Source organism: Taeniopygia guttata, chromosome 3 (genome assembly GCF_048771995.1).
Source record: "Taeniopygia guttata chromosome 3, bTaeGut7.mat, whole genome shotgun sequence".
Lineage (NCBI taxonomy): Eukaryota > Metazoa > Chordata > Aves > Passeriformes > Estrildidae > Taeniopygia > Taeniopygia guttata.
Window position 1 is genome coordinate 7853766 of NC_133027.1, and position 25008 is coordinate 7878773.

Genomic DNA, 25008 nt, shown 5'->3' on the forward strand with positions numbered 1-25008 from the left:
TTTACATATAATTTTAGTGATCTATTTATCTCTACCTTTCTAGACAAAAGGGAGGTTCTCCTAATGTTACACAGGCCATGTATTCTGGTGCAAGGCAGAGAATGGAAAAGAAGTTTTCTAGAGTCTTCATCACACAATATTCTTTAACTAATGTTACTAGAATAACAAATGTTAGGTTACATGAAGAATTTAAGCACTCTTCATGTGTGGAACTAGGTGCACTCACAGAAATGCAGGTCAAGCTGAAATCCCTTTGAAAATTCAGCCTTTTCTGAAGAAAAAGTTGATAGTTATTGACAAAATGTTGTACTCTGCCTTGTTACTATTCATGATTAAGGAAAGTAAATATTGTCTGAGGCCTAATGAGAATTCCAATGCAATAAAGTCAAGTGTGAAAGATGCAATCAATAAGTGATGATGCAACAGTATTCCTTTGTAGTTTTGTTATTGTTTAGTTCATGCTATTTGCTGATGCTTGAAAATGAAGTGTTAAGAAATTAGTGTTACAAGGATTAACATTTAGATTTTATTTCTGATATTGTTATGTTTCTACAGTCATTACACTCTGAACACTAATTAGCATCTGCTTTCTTTTCCCACTAGTTAAGGACTGCAAACCAAAGAGTTATAGAACACAAATACTATGGAAACGAACATGAGTATTTTCCATTAACATCCACAAATTAAACCCCATGATATCCATGGTTAATTTTACACTGCAGGATTAAGTAATGCAATAAAGTATTGTATTTTCCTCATTTTTTTGCGTTAGAAACTATGCTTCGAAGTATATCAAATTTATGAAGGGACTGTATTTCCAATTGTGTAATAGATCTCAGAGTCCAAGCTGGAATGTTTATGTTCCACATGATGACATAGGTATCCACCAAGGGCTCAGTTTTGGTTTTACAAATCTTGAATACCAGGAAGCATACTGCATCAGGAGACAGACAAGGACTACATTTCAGTTACTCAGTTTCTGCAAGGAAACAAATTTCTTCCAGTCCTTCATCAGACTGATTAATTCCTCTCTGTTTTACTCAGCTGGATTGGCAGGCACAGAGACACTGGTCTCTGCCACTGTGCCATAGCACAGGACACTGGCACCTTGTGTCAGAAATTTAAGGGATGATTTTCTCTCTTCCCTGCAGGCACATTGTACAAGTGACAATTTGTGCTGGCCACATCATGTAGACTGAAGATCCTGAAAATCAGTTTAAATATTCTTTGCAACTCTGTATTTTCTGAAGAAGCCATTTTCAGCGCATTTTCACTGAATACATTTACAATTAACATCTTCATGTTTCTGAATATTCTGCTTTATTAATTGCTCTGGCACTTCAGCTTTTAGAACAAGATTTAGGACATGGATGGAAAACAAGGGCTAGTTCTGTCCTAAAATATTTGGTTACATGTCTGTGTTAAGGTGCCATGGCGTTTGAAGTCAGCTAGGAGTATTTGGCATTAATCCTATCCAAAGGGAAACTACAGGTCTAAGCAGACACCTCCCAAAACTCCTGTTCATTGTGTATGGTAAAAGACCCCATGCATTTCACAAGGCAGCTCTACAGTTCTTCATCCATTGTTAAAAGCAATAATTCCTTTGAAACTTCATTTCTGTCTCTTGTAATGTAACAAGTTTACAAATTCACTAAGTAATAAGATCATGTAGTTAACTTCTGTTTACAGAACATAACCCATTCTGACCAAGAAGATTCTCTAATCCATAAACAAATTTTCTTACAAATAGTATAAATGGAACTAGGTAAAAAATAGCTGTAACACTGGAGAATGACTTATCTGTTTTATATCATGGTTGTTATCAAAATGCATTTTTTGCAAAGCCATAGAAATGACTCTTTCAGTCATGTGAGACCCCTTGACCTATTGCAAATAATACGGCACACTTGCAGTGCCTTTAACTTTTGGCAACTTATTTGTTTATGTGTATTTAGAAACAGCTGAGGAAGAAACCTAGTTCTGCATGAACCTAGTATAAAATGTACATACATACAAGTATGTGCATACATGTACAGAGCCAAAGGAAAGATAATTATGGGAAATAAAACATGTTTTAAATCAGGTCCCTAAGAAAATCTAAAAATATAAGAAACCCTATCATATTAACCAGCAAGAACTGTTCTTTCACTTAAGGGATAGTTGGGCAATTATTCAAACCTGGACAAGACTGGATTGTCAAGTGAAATAATAATTCAGAGCTCCACAGGATAATGAGATAGATCTCAAGGCCATTAGCAGTGGCCCTTATTATAATACTGGCCAAGGTTCCCCAAGGAAGAGAGAATATTTAAAGGAAACTTGTAGGGTACTAGTTTGAACTTGTATATTTGAACAGCTTAATACTGTCTCCTAGTTTCCATTCATTATTGGAGAGAAAGGTATCTACCATGTAAGACTGTGAAATCAGTCAGGCTTTCAAGACTGAAATCCCTGAGGGCAGAAACTAAAACCTAAAATAATTGGATAATCAAGCCACATTGAAACTCACAGAGTTTATATTAAGAATCTTATTCTAGTGAGAGTTTAAGGTCTGGTTCAGCACCCAGTTGTCTCCTCTTTCCTGATTATTTCCCTCTCATTCAAAACAAGCAAATTCAACATATATCTTCTCTGACTTCAGGTGTATCATAAAGAATTACAGCTTTAGACATAAGGGCTTTATAGGTTAGAAACAGAGGAAGGGATTACTTTGTCTCTATAAAATAGGTCCTGCTTATGAGACATTTGTATAGGCATGCTTCATTCTGTTCTGTTTGTTTGCTGTTAACCACTATGGGAATAACTCAATAGCTGGTAGTCACAGAGAAGCTCCCTAATCCCTGGAAAAACAGTTGTCTAGCCTGCAGTTTGTGAGGTACAGTACAGCTAATGTATCAGCAATTGCCACGGATTAAAAATACTGCTCATTTCAATATTCTCCTTATGATCCTTCTCCTAGGTACAGGAATTTCAAAATACAGGACCAGATCTAGGTCTGGCATGCCTGGCATCCTCCACTGAGGAACTCTGCTCTGCACCTTAATGAACATCTCCTAGGCTGACTGGTCCCTGGGGGTGCTCGGACTATTAGGCTAGACTGGGGTTTACAGCAGGTTAAGCAAGAAGTCTGACTAAGAATCAGTAAATCAAATATTAAAGACTGATTAAATATTTTACGATCTTTTTACTTAGGCTTTGATTTGAAGTTTACTTCATCTGCTAGCCAGAGATCTGCTGAAGGTTAATTGATGGAGGAAGAGTAAATAACAGCTCATGCTGCTGGCCCTAAGTATGCGAGGCATTTAGGACTATTCCTAACCTCAAGTGTGCAGTCACTGACATGCTCATTTGTCTCACTAGGTTAGTGTCACTAGGGCTCAGATATGTGATCAAATTACTGCCGTGAAAGTGGTTTAAGCTTATGTGTTTTCTCTCGTATTGTATATTTGCACATGTCCTCAGTGACACCAAGTAATCCTTTAAATTGCGTTAATTTGATCATGCATCTGAGTACCCAGTGCAGAAAATTGGGATAGGTGACTATGGGAAGTGGAGATGATGTCTCTTAGAAGACAAATAGCTCCTATGGAGGAGAGAGACATCCAGCAGAACTCAGTCTTCCAGGATAGAGTATAAATCTGTCCCCTTTCTCCTTCTACAGAATCAATGGTTTGTAACTTATAAACGTGACCTGACAAATTGCTTTTGTGGACTTTGGGCTTTTTTTTTTTTTTTCTTTTTTAAAGGGAAAGAATTAACAATACTCTTGTAATTGTTGGTTAATTTTTGGCTACTTAACTGGGCCAGTGACATTTAAAGCACATCTAGAGAGAACTCAAAGAAAAATTCAGAAGCTCATCATCCAGCAAGAGCCCTCATCATATTTGGGGTCTGGAGTTGGAAACTTAAAAGCAATCTGAATATCCAGTTTTACAAAAGTACTGCTGAGATTGTGTCTGAGCTCCTTTTCAAGGGAACTTTGGTAAGGGTTTACACATACCAAAGAACAATTTATGTAAAGAGCAGTGAGAGTTATTGGACTAATCATTTTTAATAGAGATTCCTTGTCTTTAATTCAGAGCTACACAACAGAACTTAATAGCTTGTGGCAAATAAATAATTTACACATGGATTGTGTCTGAATAAAAATGCATACATAAAATATCACAGACTTAATGAAGGTGCTGGTTTTTTACAAAATCAATTTAATTGATTTTGCTGATAGGTCTGCATTAATATTTTTGTAAGCTCCATTTTGCTTTACCTGTACATGTGGCCCAGTCATGATTTGTAAGGGAGGAAGGGAAAACTCTCCAAATGCAATTAGAAACTTGGAACACAGAGCGTTGGTAGTTTTGAAGTGTCTGGAGTAAGACACTCGGAAATAGCACTCCACTGTGACCTGGTAGAGGGGCTCATTTACAGAGTACTCCTCAGAAAAGGTCAGCCTCTCAGAACGCTCATGACTATTCAGTCATGTGTTTTGCAGCATTTGAGCCCAGTGAAGCTGGTAATGAAGAGTTTTCCCCTTAACGCTGAACATGTTGGGCTGTTCAGCTGCAGTCAGCTTTGACTTGTGCTTGGCCTGAGTTCCTACCAGAGTGGGGAGAAGACCAGGGCTGAAGAAGGAGGTCATTGTTGTGGCAGACGCACAACTGCAGCCAGGAGAACAGTGGTCAGATGGAAATGTGGGGTGTATTTCACAGGGAGAGGCATGGGACGATGGCTGCTTTACCCTTGGGAACACCAGCTTATCTGATGGGCCTGAAAGCTGCTTTTCACCACTTTTCGCCCACAGCCTGTCGTACCTCCTGTTACCACGCTGCTTTTTGTCGTCAGTACCTCACAAAAGCTCTGCATTTTAGAAAAGCGCGTAGGCAGCCGCCGTAGCTGGCGGGCCCACGGAGAGCGGCAGGGATGCCGAGGGTCGGTCGCTGCCTGCCCCCGCCGCGCGCCTGAGGGACCCGAGCAGGCCCGCCTTACCTTTGGGGTGCCAGGGGTCCGTGAACTCGTACTTCCCCACGCCGATCGTCCGCAACATCTGCACCCCGTTAGTGTTGTCCGGGCCGCCCACCGCGGCCGCGCTGGGGGGCAGCGGGGCGGCCGCCTGCCCGTTGGTGGCGGGCGCGCTGCTGGGCAGGGCGGCCGGGGGCAGGGCCGGCGGCGGCGGCGGCAGCATGGGGCAGGCCAGGTGGCCATTGCCCACCGCCCCGGGGCCCGGGTGGGCCACTGGGCCCACGCCGCTCATGGAGGACATGCTGAGGGGCTGGCTGTTGGTGTACAAGGGCTGGCTCTGGAGGTTGACCACCATGTTGCTGAGGGGCTGGGAGGGCTGCGGCTGGAGCTGGTAGTGGCCTGGCATCAGTGGGAGCTGTGGGGTGACGTGCGGCGGCAGGGAGGGCGTGACGCCGATGACAGGGGCCTGGACGTTGGCGGCCGGGCTGAAGGTGGGCGGCTGTGTCATCCCGTAGGAGTGCGTGATGAGGGCGGGCTGGCTGCCCGCTGCCACCGTGGTGACCCAGGGTGCTGCACCTGCGGCATGAAGGAAGGCTGGCAATGGCGGTGGGCTCGGCATGGGGGAGAGCAGACATCAACATCCCCATCCTTCCCCTCCCGCACCCCTGGACAGCACCGACACGCCCTGCTGCACAATTCCAATGCAGTTTGGGATCTGGAGCCGTTCCCAAGCAGTAAGTGCTTAAAATTGCTGCAGCGATGTGAGCACAATTGTTAAAATACTCGTCAGGTGACATGCGGCATGTTTGCGGTTTTATGTATTTTGCACTTTATGCAGCTTAAGCACACGCTTCCAAGAAAATTAACCTCTTTCCCCGCTGCGCTTTCACGGCTCCCTGACAAACACTCTGTGTGTATAATAATGGTGCTCCAGCCACTACAAAGACATTGTAATTAGGCGTCTGGCATAGTAGCACAATGTATGATATGTGTCTGGAAGCTGGAAATCATTTCAGGTAGTTCTGGACATAAAAGAAGTCTTAAAGTATTACAGAGTGCCTTCCCCTCCAGTGAAGGCAGAAAGGATAAAAAAAGCCCTGTTCTAATGAACTTGCAGCATCTTAATACATTTGTATCAGCCCCAGCATAGAAGAAACTTGAGGGGTCTTTACAATGAGGGAAAACCCCTGCTAAAGAATAAAAAAAGGACTCACAATGAAGTCTAATTTACAGAGGTAAATGGAGATAGTGCATTGAATTTGCTTTGAACGATTTTCCCCCGGTAGAATTACAAATAAGATTAGAGACATACCTGGGTTTTCATTCTCCCTCATCTGTTTAGATGGAGGTTCATCAGTGTCCCAGGGCGTGGACTGATTGATGGGTGTCTGTCCCCACCTGACGCTTGTTGCAAGTCCTTGAGGCTGATTTTCAGTCTTGGAAATGCAAGGTGTCTACCAGAGAGAAAGAAAAATACAGAATAAAAATGTTTTGGCTATTGGGATTAATTATGGTTCCTTGTTTGTTACAGTCCTAAGATCTTTAAATATCATTCATTTGGGGTTAGGACTACAAGATCTCCCTTCCAACCCTAACAGTGCTGTGATTCTGTGATTGTCCTCCTGGCTTGCATGAGATGTCTCTATGGAAATACAATATTTGAAAAAAAAAAAATGCTTCTGGGAATTTAATAGATCTACCTTAAAAATCCACAACAAACTAGTATTTTCAGAAATAAGTCACTTCATTTGCCATAGAAATGAAAAAAAAACCCAACAAACAACCCAGATATGGTAATATCTACTCAGTGGCAGCTACATAAAATGGAACAATCTTCTGTTTGCTCAATTTCTTCCAAAAATAGTGAGATTTGTTTAGCAGGAGGCAGAACAAGAGAGACTTATTTACAACTGTAGGACAAATTACTGTAGAACAGTAAAGAGAAGTCTTGGTATTTACTGTCTGTCAACCCTTGAAATTGAATGCCAATAAAAAAAAGCATAACATCAGTGGCTGCTAAAGTGGGTCTGTTGGCAGGTCTTCAGAGAGGTTAAAAAAACTGTAAAGTAGGGGAAGGATTTGAGCTGAATAACCATCAAAGCAGACAAGACCTGAAAGAGATCTCTTGATGAGAAACTATCACATGGATTTAAATGCTACACCAGACCCCTGCTGCAATTTTAGGGGACCTTCCCAAACAATCTCGCCTTTGCTGAAAAAAGGCTTGTAGAAAACAAGGGTGCTCCAACAGGTCTCATTTATTTAAGTCTGCTGTGTATTTCATTGCTGGAAGATTAAAAGTTTTTTGTTTTGTTTTGTTTTTACTGGTGTCAGAACCTCTAAACCAAGCAAACGGAACCAGCTGCCTATTGCTGAATGAGTACTGAAGAGTGGAGCCATAAAGAACAGGAGACCCGTCTGAGTGATTGCTTGTTTGCCTCACATCTGGGAAGTAATTTAGCTCAGAGATGGGGGTACAGCAGCTCCATAAATGCCCTGGGTCACTGTACCAATGAAATCTCTTTTAACACCAGCAGCCTGTTCACCCATCACCAGTACCTCAATCAGCCCATGAAAGGAAGTCATTAGCAAACCCATTTATGCCCTCTGCAAATTCATGCACACCTTCCCTAAGCCAATCAGTCATTCCTCCGGTCTTCAAATCCACCAGAGGCACCTGCTTCCTCCTGCCTGCCCTTCTTCCCCACCAGCACTCCCACTAGCACCTGCCCTGCCCCAGTGCTCCCCCCTTCACCCAAGAGCCCCTGTTCTCTCCTGCCCACTCCCTTTTCTACCTGAGCTTTATTCTTGGTGGGCTCCTGGAGTCAGGAGTTGTGCGTGCAGACCTTCATAGAGGACACAGGTTTTGCTGTGCTGCTCTCTTTGCTCCCAGAAGCCACAATAGGAATATTTCCCTCACTAGAAATGCTATGCTTTGTTAAATGCAGAGGTTCACAGGGAAATGTGATTCTTAATATGTTTTTTCCTATGATTGTTTTTTTCAAAACTAATCAATTTATTCTTTTTCATAGTTATAGGGGTTGTGTTTTTTTGGCTTTTTAATGTAATTTCTCTGGATTTTTTTTTCTATTTTATTTGCACCAAGGACAATGACATTCTGGTTTTAGAGTCACATTTACCTCTGTCCCCACCATTTTGACTACCTATATAACTTTTGCAATTGAAATAAAAATGAGTCAGAAAAGACACAAAGAGAGGACATGCAGACAGTCAAGAGCTTTAAGAACTCTGGTCTATTCATGGTGAAGAAAGGGCAGGATGGGAAGAAATAAGTCTCAGTTTTGAAATGCTTTCTATTTATAAATTGTCCTGAGAAAATGATTAATCTGAATACCTTTAGCTTTTACATTGTACAAGGTCTTTGACACAAGAGGATATAACACTGCTGGTGGTTTACCAGTTCATGTCAGCAGTATTTCTTTGAGTCCAGCTAAACTGTTTAACAGCAGCCAAAGCACTCTGCATAGGCAAATAAATAAATAAATAAAAGACCACCACCATTCTCTGCCTATATCAGCTAAAATACTTCCCCCCCCTGAAATATTGATATTTATTCTAAAGCGAAGCTTTAAAAAATGTAAATGCAATGTAGAGAAATGGGCATTTGTAGGAACCAAAAGGAGGATTCATGACTCAAATCACGCCCTGTGTGTTCCACATATGGCATCTGTGTGTTGCATTTCTTTGTTGTATTAACTGGGTCTTACCAGTGGGTTTGAAATATACACTTATCAATATTGTGAGCCATTGTCAAGACAGGCAGCATCTTGTTTAATTTTGTTACATTCCCAGGCTGCTTTAAAACAGCGTTGACCTAAAATGCGAAAAAATTTATTCCTCTATCTTAAATAATGCAGAATAACACACATGCTACAACTTTAAAAGAACCTGTATGTTTTGTCCAGAATGGGTAAAGAAGGAAGTACAGCTCTGCTAAATCCTACAAAAATCCAGTTGCTTATTTTGAAACTTGTTTTCCAAAAACCCTAGAGCACCATACCAGACACATATGAAAGTGGTAGAGTCTGCGGCCAAATCTAGATCTAAATTCCATGCTTAGAGCATTAAAAAAGAGGAAGGAGGTTATGAGGTTTGCTATCAATAAATGCTTCTCCTTTACTATCACTAAATGCCCAATTTTATTTCATCAAATATGCTACAAACCCTGCATCTAGAGGCTCAGTGGATTTAAACACACAAGTCCAGTAGGTTGCTTTCAAACTGTACTCCTGAACTTGTGTTTGTTTGATCAGAAAGTGCCAGAGATCAGTTGGTATGAAATCACAACACACATCCATGAAACACAGACAGTAATGGTGGTGGAAAGAGAGTAACAGCTCACTGAACTTCCTTTTAAAATGTATACATACTTCTGGTCTCTGATCTAATTTCTGCTTTATTTTTCTTAATACATGAAGGGTTACATTACAAGTGTTACATGTCTCTGATCTGATTGCAGCAATTACCCATTTGCGTCTCTGGAAAGTGAAATTATTTCCAGCGTTATCAAACAAAGGAACTTTCTGTCCATTCGCTCAGGCCCACGACAGCGCTCTATTTGATGCTTTTAATGTACAACACAAATGACCAAAAAATGGCCTGTATTATGCTAGTTGTGCAGGGGGAAGAGCTGTGTTCCATTAGTGATCCACAGACTTCACAGAAACTAATTGTACTATGTTACACTTTTATCTTTAGCTTTTATGTCAGATGCTTGTTTGAATTAAACATGGAACACATGAAAAAAGGAAATGCATTACAAAATCTACTGGGTATACATCCCTGCCAAAAGTCTATTTACATGAAAAGACCAAAAGGTTTCTAAAAGGTCTGTTAAAGCCTGGCTAGTCAACAGCAGCACTGGCTAGTTAATTGCCTGAAATTCCTGGCAGACCACAAAGACTACTCAAGGAATCATCAGCATCTTTCTAGCACCTGTAAAATATTCAATTTGTGCTCTTTGTCATGGATAGAGTATCCCAAAATAAAATCTCAGGATTTTTTCCCTTTTTAGTTTGAAGCCACCATTAAGGACCAATAAAAATGTTCAGCTGAAGTCTGCATTTCACCACCTGCCACTTTGAACTACAGAAGGGAGCAGTCTCCCAGTTTTAAGGAAATTAATTGCAATACAGATGTACAGGCAGAAGAGAGCAAGACAGAACAATTCTGGAATTACATGAGACTAACACAGACAAGTTGCCAGACTGTCAATTTTTTGCAGCTCAAGCAGTCATAAACCATGGCCCATAGGCAACAGTAATTGTTGTACAGCTGGTCCACTGAACCTTATTATATTAAAACATTAAAACCTTCAGCTTCATGGGGCTTTTCAGAATATCCACAAGAAAGTTCATAAGTTCACAGCTATCAGCTGGTGCTAAAGATTAGGAATTAGTGATTTGGTCTATACAGCATCATGGCTGTATGTGGCTACTCTCAGGCATTGAGGAGACACAGCTACAACTAAGGCTGAGTTTAAGTCCTAACCTTTACAAATCTGTAATGAAATAAGAGCTAAACTTTTAGTAAACCTTTTTTATGTCAATGGAAACATAAAACCTACTGTACTACTAACAGCATCAAAGAGTATGTTAGTCGATTTAAAAAAACCAACAAAGCAAACACAAAAATCCAACAACAAAAATTCCAATACAATCTTCCCCAGGCTCAACACCGCCAAGTACCTCCTGGAAGGGCCTTATAAACACATTTGAGCAAATTCCCCAGAGCTTGTGGAACCACTGACATACATCCTGCGATGGCTCAGAGTGTTAAGACCTATTCTAACAGTTTCATGAACAAAAAAGAACTAATCTGGAAAGAGGGATACTATTTGTGATTCCCAGCAATCAAAATTGTTTTAATAAGGCCTTCATTCAAAGTGATGGATGAGAAGTAGCAAATCTCTGTTCCAATTTTCCAAAGGAGATTGGGAATGGCAGCTTAATACCAAGATAATGTATCCAATATGCAACTCAGTCTATTTCTCTTCCCATTGAAAATAAAAAGGCTAAGATGCATGCATGCACAGAGGCAAACTTTCCCTCCCACAGATTCACGTTTTATGGCCTGTCATGGGTAAAAGCAACTTTAGTTTAATGAGGGAATTCCTTTTAAAGTTGCTCTCTGTGCCTCAAACTGGTAATGACTGGTGGCCCTGGTTGGGTTTGAAGTCTGAATGTGTCTGATGCTCTAAAAAGTTTAGTGGTCTCTGCACCAAAGAGTTTATGGCCTAATTTGTAGTTCACACTGTTAAATATTGCATGAAACAGATATTATTTGTAGGTATGTATGTAAAGTCTGAACCATACAGGGATAAATCTTCATATGGAGCAAATTCCTACACGGCGCTGGACAGGACCCAAGTATATTTCTGAGTTTAGTCCATGGCCAAAGTAGCTCTTAAGGATGGAAGCAGAGCTTTTAAAGATGCAGTGCTGACAGCAATATCTCCCTAGCACTGGTTTCGTGGCTGGGCTACAGAAATTAACTGTTGTTTTAAGAGACGGATATACTGTAACATATTAAAAACCTAAGAGATATTGACAAGCCAGCGTGTAAGAGGAACAGAAAGAACAGTCCTGCAGTAAAACCTCATTCAAGGACTTGCTCATGGGTGGAGAGAAGAACTCATCTACCTTACAGTTCCCATCACCAGGCAATTCTGCGATGACACAGCATTGTTTTTCTCTTCCCAAAACTAATGTGGGAGCCGCAAGAAAGAGAGTAATACAGTTAACTCACAGGAAAAATGTTACTACCCTGCATAAAAGACAACAGAAGCATAAGTTCCCTCTTGAGCAGACAGAATAATTCAATACTTAAATTCCTTAAACAGCATTCAGCGAGGAGCTACCTGTCAGGGCGAGCTCCAGAGCACCATGTCACAGCCTTTAGAGACACATGGCTCAGCAGTGGGGTAAAGTCCTTGCTTTGCAGAGGATTTAAAAACACTCCCCACCTCCAGGCTAATGACACAGGCTTGGAAAAACCCATGAGTGCAGCAGGCCCACATCCCTGTGACGGATGCACGCCACCTCTTAACCAAACTGTGGTAGCTTGGTAGAGGCTGCAAAGGAAGTAAAGGTCTGATCCGTGTCCAGGCCAAGAACTTCTCTAGTTTCAACTTGTTCTCTGAAAACCATGAAGGAAACAGTGACACAGTAAACATCAATGCATATGAGCTTGCAACACTGATCATATGATTAACACATGAATAGCCGGTGGCTTTTCCAAGACTCATTAATGAAGGAGCAAAGAAATTTGTGGGTACAAGGAGAGTCATGCGTATCTTTTCCATCACATGCAATTGGACTATAACCCAATCACTTTATGCCAGAAATATGGCAGCCTAAGTGAACCTTCTTGAGCTCTTCTGGCCAGGGAGCCTGATTACAAGGCAGTGATCCTTCCTTGTGCTGGGACAACTCTCAAGAAGGCTCCTTGAGACAGCAAGACCTTTAACCAATGGCAGATCTATCAGGAAACTAAATTAATACTAATGAAACATTACTAATTCATGTAGCTATTCAATATTAATTATTATCAACTTATTATAGATCATTTCATTAGATGATCCCTTGTCCAAGTCTGAAACTCTGATTGGACCTAACTGCACCAAGGCTCCATAATGAGTTCAGAATGCAAGCGGGTCCACTCTGAACTTCGTGACTCAAGAGAAGGCTCTTCATCACTCTGTATTTCTTTCATTAGATATAGACCTTTGAGACTCAGACTGGACCTGGCTGCACCTAAATTCCACCACTGTACCTCATGACTCATCAGGAGAGTCTTCCTTACCATTTTGCATCTCCAGTCTCTTGTAAAACATTCTAACTTGATTCTAACTCCGTTTGCATTTGTGCCCTTCTTCCATACATTAATTAATAAGGTGAACCTCACCATCAAACTTACTTAACCTTTGTAAACCACTGTTAAGCTTTGTTAAATTCCACTGAATTTACTGCACTAACAAAACATATTGCTGCTTCTCCCTTGAGTGAGGTGCTTTCCACATATTCACAGGAGTTCCAGACCAGCACAGCATCAGTACTTTTACCCAGTCCCAATCCTGGTTCCATCCAGAGCACAGCTTTTCACCACTCAGTCTGTGATCTGATAAGAAGGCACCTGTATGAGCATGTCCAGCTTCTTCCCACCACCAAAATCAACCCCAGCTTTCCTAGACTGAGCCTTGGCTATGCTGATAAATAAGAAAGCCTAAACTCCCTAGTTTTGATAATGCAATGGAAGGTAACTCCATACTGGGAAAGGATTAACTTCTTCTGTCTCATCAATCTTTTCTAAGGCTCACCATCCACATTACCTGTAGGTTTGTGAAGGAAAGAGAAGGAATGAGATTATGGAAAAGAACAGAGAAAGATGGGATAGAAAAGGGTTGTGAATTGATCACAGGTGGCGTCTATTTCTTTCTGGTGGCTGACTGCCCAGTACAACCACCGCTCTCACACCAGCGCTCCAGTCATTAGCTAGGAATGAATGCAGGACCATGAAATGACAAGAGCTTCATAAATGCTACTTTGTATTCTGTCTTGGCAAATTGCACCAGCAGAGGCTCAGGTACTCACCCAGCCGCCTTCATTTCTCAGCGAGAACATCAGGGAACGGAGCTGAGGTATCGAACCAAGGTCCCGGCTGCGACACTTGCTGCTCCAGGACACCAGGGACATCAGCGCACGACACTGGGTTCGAGCACAGAAGCCCCACTTTAGCCTGAGCAGAACCTCCTCTGCTAACACGGTCTGCATGCAGATCAACCCCAAATCAGAGCAAAGCTACGAATGCAAAATCATCTCACGACGGAGGAGAAAACGCGCGGCATCGGGAACAACGCGGCAGCTACAGAGAACATGCACTGCGCAACCCGAGAGGGCTCTCAGAGATCCTGCAGGCATCCCATGGCACGGGCAGATAAATCCAGTTCATCATAAGTGCTTTTTGTCAGAGGGCTTAAGGAAATATGGGCAATAATGGAGTAAGTGCTTGTCAGACCAGAATCCCAAGGGTACACAAAGGATGTTGCCCTTATGTACTGGCAAAGCTGCTGAAGAACAACCTAAAGGCAGACTTCTTGAAAACTAAACATTTATCTTGAATGCAAATGCTGGCCATTGCTAGGTTCAGAAGTCACTCCATATGGCATTTTCATGACAAATTTCCCATGGAATTCTTTTTATTATCCAAACAGGACCCCAAATTTCAATCTGGATGAGGGCCTGAAGCATTAGAAAGAAAGAGAGGAATACTTAAGAAGTAAAATGCTCCAATCCCAGCAGTAAGTTACTGCTATAAAAGTTACTTTTTCTTGTATTGGATGCCAACATTTTACATTCAAGCCCTCTGAACTCAGTATTTCAATTGTAGTACACAGTCCGTGTCAGGAAAGTGCATGTTCTCTGCCTACACAGCAGGCACATAAAAAGAAAGGGGAAAAAAAAGAAAACCAATATAAGCCTGTGAGTGTTGAACAGTGCTGCGTGATATTAGTGATTTATTAACTTGGCTTGATCAATAAGGCTATCATCAAGGGCACATTTAGTTTGCACATATATTTCACTTTCTAACAAGCACTTTTGTGTGCTCACTTTAGTTTCCATAATCTGATCCAGGTCTCAGGAAGCTTTCTTTAAGGGAGAACAGAGAATTCTTTTTCTAAAAAAAGGATCAAAGTATACTCAGTCAACTCTCAAACAAAAGGACAGACAGTACTGTAGAAGCAGCATGCTTACCTTTCACAGCAAAAAGAAAAATAAGCCTATAGGTTGGGCTTTATCACTGTCTTAAGTTCATCAGCACCAATTAAGCTATTAAATTGTGGCTGAATTTGGATCACAGCAATTTAAAAAATTCAACTTGTCAGTAACATGCTAATTTAATATATAATTTAAACTCTGGTGTCCTTTAGTTCAGCATTTGTAAATAACTAAAAAAACCCTAAAAATCCTTTTGCACTTACAAAACTGACCCCTCCCCCTTTTGCTACTGCAGAACAAAAATGACTTTTCAATCAAGAATTTCTTTAATTTTTTATATCTGAAAGTAAAAGCCATAAAAAAGATGAGAAACTGATTTACAAGATAAAACAATTAGCTCTGGGATATGTACATTAAGACTAATAAATTTCACATCGTATTTTAAGAAGTGGAGGAGGAATCCCAGATATATTAGACTTTATTCAAATTCTATTGAAATAGTCAATTAAGAGCATCTTATGAAGGTAGGTTATGCAGTCACTAAAATTAAGATGTGAAAAACAGCATTAGAGTGCTATTTCTCTCAGACACTATATACTTTAATAATCCATCCCTTTTTCTACATCCAAGATAAAATCTAAAATCTGGGTATTCCTGTAATTGCTCTGGTCTTGCTAAAGTTTTTGGCTTTGTAGAAGAAACACGAATGTATTTCACAGTGAAAAATGCTACAATAATATACTGCATTCCCTTTTAACCCAAAATCACGGATCTCAATGACTCTTATTAAAACCTTTTTTCCTATACTATAAAAACCTTTTGCTCTGTGCAGACAGATAAAAATGCCCTTTAAGATTCAAACAAGTTTGTGCAAAACTAGCTCAAACCCATCAATATTCCATTGGTTCCTAAAAGAAGGTAAACATTCCCAAAGCTGTTTTGACCAGACGTGACTGGCAGATGCTTTTTGGGAATGAGATCTCAAGATACAACCCTGCTTCCATTCAGGTTCAGAGCTTTAATAACACAAGAACTTCAGTGCAGGATCAGGCAGTGAGGCAGTCATTTAATTCGATTTACAAGAGACTGCTAATATATGGTTTTACTGGAAACACAGTCACTGTTCTCTCCAATTCTTCTGCTCTGTAGGTTTTACATCAAAGCATTCCTGCTGTTTTGTTTCTGTATCTCCATGACACCAATAGGAAGCTGCCCAGTTCTCCTGTTTTCTTTCAGCAGAACAGATTCGTGGACTAGCACGACTGCCTTAGGTGCCTCAACCACCATCCTTCTAAAAGATTTATGGCAAACACATTGCATTCCAAGATATAAATCTACCAAATGGCTATTAGACATACTTTGCTGTCCACAGCCACATGATTTAAAGCAAAACTGATAATGGTACAGCTTGGTCTAGCGTTACTGGTACACTTGTCAGAATTGCGCTACATCGCCGCACATTTTTTCCAGACACCTCATTCTCATTTTGGGTGTGAATCAGATGATCCTTTAGCAACTTGTGATGCTAAACACTCCTTTGTCATCCAAGGATAAATGGATACCATCAAGATTAAGCTCTACTTAGACTTCCTTCATTGATTTACATTCCTTTACTTTTTATTCTTTTGAGACTAAATTCTTCTAGGCATCCAGTTTGAGCCACTGGACTGATTAAGAAGAGGAAATCCAGCAAGGATGCGAGTTTGGCCAAATTCTTTTCTGGTTTTGAAAATCCCCTGTTATGTATCCTTAAAAGAAAATTCATATTACAAAAAGCATAAATCCTCACACTCTCTTTGCTCCCAGGAAGTTAACACAAAGTAAGTCACCTCTAAAAATAATCTCCCACTCAAGAAATGTCAAGGTGACGAGGAGAGAGAGAGAAGGGTTATTGTGAGCACTAAATAACACAGGTTAATTCTGCAAGCCATGAAGGGAAGGACAAGCTAAAATTAAATGACCTTTGGTAGGGATACCTCACCTACAAGAGCAAATTGTTATCTGATCTTCCTAATTCTCCTCCTCCACTGTTGCAGGTCATGGTCCATCAGAAGCTGCTATTCCTGCTAGGATGGGTGCAGGGCAGACAGTGCCCTTGTATTCCCCTGGATGGACTGCCAGGAAGGCCAGCCTGGGGTCCTTGCAGGTAAAACCCCTTAAGAGCAGGCGTGTGCCCTGCTGAACTTGCTGTGGTTTTCAGAAGAGCAAGGGGAGTTCTAGCTGTTCTTGTACAACCATTGCCTCCAGAATACAAACTGAGCCTTGGTTTGTTGTAATAAAGCTTCAGTTAGAACACAAATCTAACAGTGCAGATCAAAATGACCAACTTCGGTCACAGCTATTGATCAGAGTGAGAGAAGAAGCAAACTGGGACCACACACCTACTCTGAAAAAAACCCAATAGGCATGCTTTCACACAACAGGTGGAAATTATCTTTGTTGAGAATCCAGAATCTCCCTTCCACCCATACCACAGTTTTTGGAGTGACTGTTAGCATCAGACAATAACACTGACTGTAGCAGATTATCCAGATGTTATTAGAACAAAGCACATAAAGGCATATCATGTTTTTTATGTTTAGTGATGATTCAAATTCAAACATAGATCACATGTTGAGTTTCTTAAAATCACGGAGTTAGCAAGGAGTTGAGCCATTAAGCAAGATCTTCCACCAAACATGGCTGTCTCAGAAAAGGTCACTCAGAATTTGTGTCATTTAGATGCTTTGAGAGGAGATATGAAGTTGGACTGAATGATAACTGTAGGTCCCTTCCCACTGAACGACTTCTATTCTATTCTATTCTATTCTATTCTATTCTATTCTATTCTATTCTATTCTATTCTATTCTATTCTATTCTATTCTATTCTATTCTATTCACAATTAAATAAGCATATGCACATAGATGCATCTGCATCTCTTTCTATTACTGAGCTGTGGATGCTATAAGAAGGTTCATCTTCTTTTTCTAAAAGTAATCCAAGCTTCATATACTGGGGAAGAAAAACAAGAGGTAAAAGCTAAGACTCACCGAGGGCCTGCTTTTCTAATGCCACATTTGATTAATTATATTATTTACTTTCAATGACTGCTTCAATCAATCCTGATCAAATTAACAAAGACAATGATCAGAAATACCAGACTAAAACACAATACAAATTATTTGGTTCCAAGGGATCCAATCAAAGGAAACAGGATTAAATTAACCAGTGATCGGATTAAGGGAAAGTTGCTGTATAAAGTCAGAAATGTATTAGTACTTCGGGCCATTTGCTATGTGTTTAGGTTGCTATTTCCCTCTCTTCCTAGACTTCTCAATACGCTTTAAACAAAATTGAGTTTTCTGCGTATTACAAAGGTAATGGGGAAGAAATGTAATAGTAATAGTAATAGTAATAGTAATAGTAATAGTAATAGTAATAATAATAATAATAATAATAATAATAATAATAATTCTATCACTATTATTTCACAGTACCTCAGTATGTGGGGCTCTGCCACAGTAGGCACCCTCTAAAGAAAAAATACACCCCCATACACCCTCCTTCCCCGGCAGTCTGTACCTCAAGGAATTTCCAGTCTATATGCACTACACAGAGATCAAAACATGAAGGAATATCAGGATACAATCAAAAAGACAGAAAAACCCATTTAATTCTACAACGTTAGTAAAGCACAAAGATGAAAAAGCTACTATTCAACAAGGAGCGTTAATGAAAGTTGCCAGTGACACAGCTAAAAAATGTATTTCCTACCTTAAAATGAAAGTAAATACAAGTATCACAGGAGAAATATGTCTATTTGCTGTGTAGTAAGCTAAACCTCGAGCAGCTGACAAGGTCCTACAGCACTGAACAGAGATTTACCTTCAAATGCTTTGGGCTCATGCTGGTTCAACTGGACCAGTCTGTGCCCAGCTGCAAAGGCACTTTGTCCGATGCGAGGCAAAAGAAAGGCTGGGGGCATCAGGAGCCAGCTCATTTGGAAGTAATTCAGAAAATATAAATGTTGAGTTAGACTGAAAACAGACTCAATTCCTGCCCTCTTTTTCTGCTAAGAGATTCACTTAATAGATAAATAAGGGATGTAGAGAGGTATTCCCTAAGGACTGTTAATAAAGCTACTTTAGAATGCTGGCACGCTGTGCTGCTTGTGAATCCTGGCCCCACATGCACAGGATGAGGAAGGACACTGGACTGGATGTGCTGCTCACATGGCAGCAGTCCTCAGCAGCACAGATACAGAAAACACCTACACTACCACTGATCCCACTGTGTACATTAGGGGCCAAAGCAGAGGATTCACCCATCTTCCAAAAATGGTAAGAAAAGGAACTGCTGTAGTCTGAACAAAAATAAAAGGCAAAGCATGTGTAAGCAGGTCAGATCCAAATCAACAAATCCAAATATTTATCTCTTATGAAAGTATTTAGGAACGATATGGGAAGACTCCTTCATTATCCCTTGGTACAGTGCCACTTCCATCTCTAAGTATGTTCTGTTGGTACCTGCCAGCAGATATCATGCCCATCCGCTCACCTGACAGGACTCTGGCACTTGTGATGGCCCCAGGACTTTCCTTGCATGCAGGGAACAGACCAAGCTGAGTGTTTTAGTAGCTGACCTGAGTGTGAGATGAAGACCAAATGAAACCACAGGAGATATGGGACTACAACTGCTGGTCAGCAAGGCAGATATTCACCCATGGGATCTGGTTTGTATGGCCATGGCCATGTGTCCTTTCCTTGCAGCTCACTGTTTGCACCAGGTATTCATGCTGAAGGACTCTCCTTGTAAGATGGAACATTTGATGAGCTGCTTTACTTACTGAACTCAAGAAAGTATTTAGAGAAACATCCATCTCTCCCTTCCCACAACTTAAGGGACTTAATATTTTGTCTTTGTTTTCAGCTATGACAGTGAGTAAATTTTAAAGCATCAGCTCTTCTCAGCCAAAAGACATTTGGCAGTATGATTAAGAATGTATTATCTTGTCTCTTCTGTCCCCTTAAAGAGTAACTTATTTTTATGTACGGGCTTTTTCTCATGCTGTGCATTGCTACATTCTTTTTTCAATCTCATCGCAATTTTTTTCAAGAGTATTCTCAGTTTCATTTTCTTACTTTATTTTCCTCATGTCTCTGTCTCTCTCTTCACCCTTTCTATCATGCTCTCTTCTAAGTGAAATGAGAACCCAATTATACTCCTGTTAGAACTGAACTTTCAAATCCATCATGTGCTAGTGGGCTCAAAATTAGGCAAATAAATTCCTTCAACCCTACAAATTAATTTGAGTCTTTGCATATGTTCTTTTAAGAGCACAAAGATGTCAAGTATTCACCCAGCTGTCACAAAATATGATAAGCAGGCTCTTTGAATTCATATAGATTTTCTAAATCGTTTGTCAGATTTAACTGAAATGCTAATGGATCTAAAAGTATATTCTAATCTATCCTAAATATCTGGTTATTATTTGTATTACAGTCGGACTTGGAATTATCAGTTGAGGATCAGGACACAATCTCTACGCATTTCACACACAAAGACAAACATCATCATAAAACTTTCTCAAATTTTATCCCATTATTTTACAACTACCTCCTCATAGCTATATTCAATTTCATTTAAGAACAAAAGTACCAGCAGCTTTTAAGTATCACTACCTAATGTATTGGCTGTTGAAACCTGGGTCTTACATTTGGTAAAGCCGGCAATTGCCTCCCAAACGCGGAGTTTGAAGGAAAAAAGCTGTCATGCAGGTCAGGCTTTGCTCATGTTTCATTCTGGTCAAAGTTCATGATGGAAAGGGAGCAGAGCCAGCTCAGCCTCAGCAAAAGGATGGACACCTGCACAGAGCTGCTGATTCCAGTGGGTTGGACATTACACAGTGCACCTGTACCTGCTCTGTGTGGGGCCAGCACTTCCCAAACGTGTAGGACTTGCTGTCCTGGAACCAAACACCTGTACAAGGCTTCTCCAGGGGCCAACCCAACACACTCAGGGAACCTGTGATGGGGTGAATGTATCCTGGGAGTTGTTCCCTCCATATGCCCTGGCTGTTTGTCCAAAAAACCTATTAGGGCACTGCTTTAAGCAGGAGGGCAGCAGACCCTGGCTGTCAGTGATAATCCACTGCCAAAATCAATATTGTTGGCAAACTTGCTTCACAGATATTTACGATCAAAGAGCACATTTCCCAGGAATGTGCTGTCGGTCCCATTGTCTTGGCCCAGTTTCAACTCCAGTAATTATATTTCTGCCTGCCTAATATTCCCCTCTCGATTTGAGGAGATGCAGGAGCTCTCTCATCCAGTTCCATGCTGTTTCACTGCATCATGGCCACATTCAGCACCAAGCTGGACACATGGAAACAGCTCTCCCTGTTCACATTTTATACAGCAGTTGCTGCCTAAAAAGCTTTGTGATTCTTAAAGAGGTGAAAAGTGTAAGATACTCTTGTTGCTGTTATTTAAAAATTACTTATTTGCCTCTGGAACTAGTCATCTAGAGACATTTTAATTTCCTTCTCTTTCATGAGTAAATTTGTACATTGAAATTATTTACCAAAGGTTGAACTAGTTAGGTCTCTAATTTGTTTTTTGTTTTTTCTTTTTTCCTATTTCATTAATAAAAGTAAAATAGCTATAAAATGTGATTATCTAAAGCTTTTCAATACCGAGCTTGAGGGAGTTCAAGCCCTTTCAGAACTAGCCAGGAGAGCTAACTCCACCGGCAAACCAAAAACCTGCCTTTCTCAGTGGAACAAAATTCCTTGTTTGCAGCTTGTATAGGGCACAAAATGGGAGGTTTTAAACTTGTGACATTTCCATGTCTGGAAAAGCTGCCAGCACAGCATCTTACCTTGAGCGGCAAACCCAGGGACATTAGCATTATCTGAACAGGAAGAGTACCAGAGGGGAAAAAAGGGTGTATCTAAAAACCTCCCCAAATCTTTCCTATATTCAGAAAACAGGCAATTCCCCAATGGGAAGAGAGCTCTATATCCAGCTGTATGTGCTTCCAATCTTACTTCTCAAAAACATCTTGGTAGTGCTCAACTGACCAACTCTTTCCCATTGGAACTTTTCTTGGGGAAGATCTCTGAATGCACAAAGTGAGAGAAAGCATTGGGGTTTAATGTTTTTAAAAATATTTTAAAGACTAAGCAACTGTTGGAAACTGCTCTGAGCCAGAAACTGGTCAGATCAATGCTGTAAACATGGTTTTGTGGACAAAGGAAGGTGTGCTACATACAAGTCATCATCAGTCACCTTTGTCTGAATTCCCTGAACTCATCTGTCTTCTCAAAGGGACCATTTGGAGTGTTTAAACAACTGCAGTTTTAAACAGACAGCCTTAAGCATATTTTGTATTAAAATGTAAAAAGACTGTCAAACAAAACAAGCCCAGCAAAAAATAAAAACCAGAAAAGTATGCATCTGAGAAAGACTAATAAAGTATGAGTGCATGAATGTATTCTGGAACATTTGCATGTGTCAGAGGGAGTGGAAAGGAGGTGAGCATGATGAGAAAACAAGAGATGAAATACAAAGTGACAGAAAAAAAGCACGGGTTTGGGAATAAAAGATGCAGGGAGAGAAAAGACTGTCTTGCAGATAGGCAAAACCTCGGTGTACAACATGGGGGGATTTTTTTAAGACTGAGCTTTCATCCACTAACATCAATAGGGTTATTATAACTAACTTGGTAAGATCTAGGGGCAGCAGCTAAACAGTGTAATACAGGTACCTAATTTTGGTGTCATGCCTACTTTTCTCTGTCGGCTCTGTTAGAAGCTGAGTCTGGCAGCCCTGGATAACAAGTGGTCTAAATTACTCATCACTCTCTGGATGGTAGGAGCCATTGTAAACTCTCTGACTGTGCCCCTGTGTGCACTGCAGCAGAACCAGAAGGAAAAAGGGAAAAAAAAATGATAAAGAACATCACCCAGCTATATATTACAAGCAGAAGAAAGAAATTCAGGAACTCTATGAGGAGAATGATGACCTAAACCTAAGAAGATGGGATATTGGAAGCTAAATTATCTGTACAGAAAAAAACTGAATGTAAAAAAGATTCAAAGGAAAATACAGTCTGTGTAGCTGCAGCCTAGTGCATCTACAGAGAAAAAAAGCTAACTTCATCCCCCTGCAAAAACCCCTAGACTAAACTAAAGGGAGTACATAGGAAGGAGGGATATTTTTTGTTTTGAAGTATCTAGTTCCTAATTTAATCTTAATCCACTCTGACATTTATCCTCATAGATAATTCAGTATACAAATTTAAGGCAGAAGAAGAATCTATAAAAATAATAAAATAAGAGCTGCTTGCAAGGGCAGTATCAGCGAGAATTGCCCTTGGGTAAAAATAGTTCCTACTGCTTTGTGTCCCTTTCAGCTTCAGGCAATGTACCAAGATCCCAGGAACTACTTCTTTTCCCCTTGTGCAATCATTTGTGGCTCTTATCCAGCCTCTGATTATGCTAATTGTATTTGATGGAATTTGTATGTGCTTTCCTTCGCTCTCGTCTCAGCTGAACATACACAAGATGCATTTTTAATTTTTAACTCTTCAAAAATAAATATATAACGCAACTTTCTCCCCAAGGTTGTGTAAAAGTCAACCTTATTACTACTTCTAAACAGCAAATATACAGCCTTTATTACTAGCAAAACAAATAACCCTTTCTATATTAATATGTTGCAACAAAGCTTTTAGTTAGTGTGAGAGGAATGTCATAATGTAAGAGTTTGCATAACACAGTCTGATCATGTCACCTAGACACAATTCCGTTTGCATTAAATTAAATCCACAATCATAAGAAGTGCAACTTTAATATAAAGATACAGGCAAGTTGGCTAGATCAAAAGCCTACATCATTCTGAGAGACACTCAAAACTAGAGAGATGGTGAGCTGTTATAAACCACTCCCAAGGGTTAGCGATAAAGCCCAGGACTTAAATTCCTGAATAAATTACTTTTTTTCCCCTTTAAAAAGCATTCTTTACCAAATTGCTAAACAGCAAAACCCACTGGATTTTGCTAAGACAAAAAAGATGACCTTAATTACAATTGTAGTTCTTTGAGTGTCTCCAAGATCCCCAAATGCAGCAGTGGCTGGGTTATTTCATACTTCTTGGAGATCCTCTGAACCTCTAAATTATTCTTTCATTTTACTAACTGGAAGTTAAAGAAAAATGTAAATGCAAGGGTAAAGGAGTTCCTTCCTCTTCCAAATCAAAACAGGACTGGCTTTCCATTCTTTATTTAAGTGAATTTTAGTAATGCCCAATGGGCCACCCTGTGCACCACAGCTCCACTGTTCCACAGCTAAAGCCTCCCACTGCCTGAGCCCCTCCTCAGGGACAGGACACTCACCTCCCAGAGCACCTCAGTGTGGGGCCATCCAGGCTGACCACCAGAGCTGGCCATGCCTCCCAGGGCCACACTTCTGGGTGAGTCAGGCATCTTCAATAACACAGGGAGGCACTGCAGGGATTTCCGTAATTGCCGAGGCAGAGGGCTCTTTATTTCTGCCCAAGTCCAGAGAGATGGAGTTAGGGTGGCCAAACCTGAAGCTTGAAAATCCAGAGGCACCTGAAGGCCCTCGAACGCCAGACTTGGAGAGCTTGTCACCTCCAAAAATGGGACATGGGGGCACTGGAATGTCAGCAGAAATAAGGCAGGGATGCATGCTGGACAGGGGGTTTGGGCACATTCCCTTCTGCATCCCAGCCCCAGTATCTGTACATGCCCACAAAATTTGGTGTTGAAGTCTGAAGGAAGCAGTGGTCAGACATTACCCGACTCAGAGCTTTGACCAAATCTTTTTGTTATTGTCCAGGCATCTGACGTGCCTGTGCACACTGATGGTGTAAATATTAGTTGTGAAGGCTGGATCCCCAGGCATCCACAGTTACAGACCCTCATAGGAGTAGTCAGCCCTTCTGAGATGGGCTCCTTGAGCTGTTTGAGAGGAATGAGACCTCTCTGCATGTCAGACTCTGCCATGTGAATCTACTCGTGGTGGAACTGGCTCTTTTCCTCATTTCTATTTCTTCATTCTCCACCCTTGTACAATGAACTGACTGCCAACCACTTCTCTTGCAAGGGTGGCTGCACTTCACTGGTAAAACGTATATCATTTATTTGGAGTTCAGACTAAAAGTAAATCTATTAAAAAAAAAAAAAAAAACCAAAAAAACCAACAGAACCACCAACAATAAAAAAAGAGATTCTTCAGAACTCTTGCAATCCCTAACATACTCTTAGAACACAATACCACAGCAGCTAAAACACATAAAGCACCCAAAACC

The 25008-nt window shown here is 40.7% G+C and overlaps 1 protein-coding gene across 5 annotated transcripts in view; it reads right to left on the reverse strand.

The window, feature by feature from the left end:
* Positions 1-25008, reverse strand: part of KLHL29 (kelch like family member 29) — a 386612-nt gene that overhangs the window by 131825 nt on the left and 229779 nt on the right. For 4 of the 5 annotated variants that reach the window (XM_030269456.4, XM_030269453.4, XM_072926319.1 and 1 more), the window contains 3 exons: positions 13569-13682; positions 6269-6410; positions 4984-5532 (listed from right to left, as the gene is read on the reverse strand). In XM_030269456.4, the coding sequence (XP_030125316.4) occupies positions 4984-5532; positions 6269-6410; positions 13569-13682 (805 nt within the window). The remainder of the gene's footprint in view (positions 1-4983; positions 5533-6268; positions 6411-13568; positions 13683-25008) is intronic. The other variant, XM_030269454.4, reaches the window with a different exon arrangement.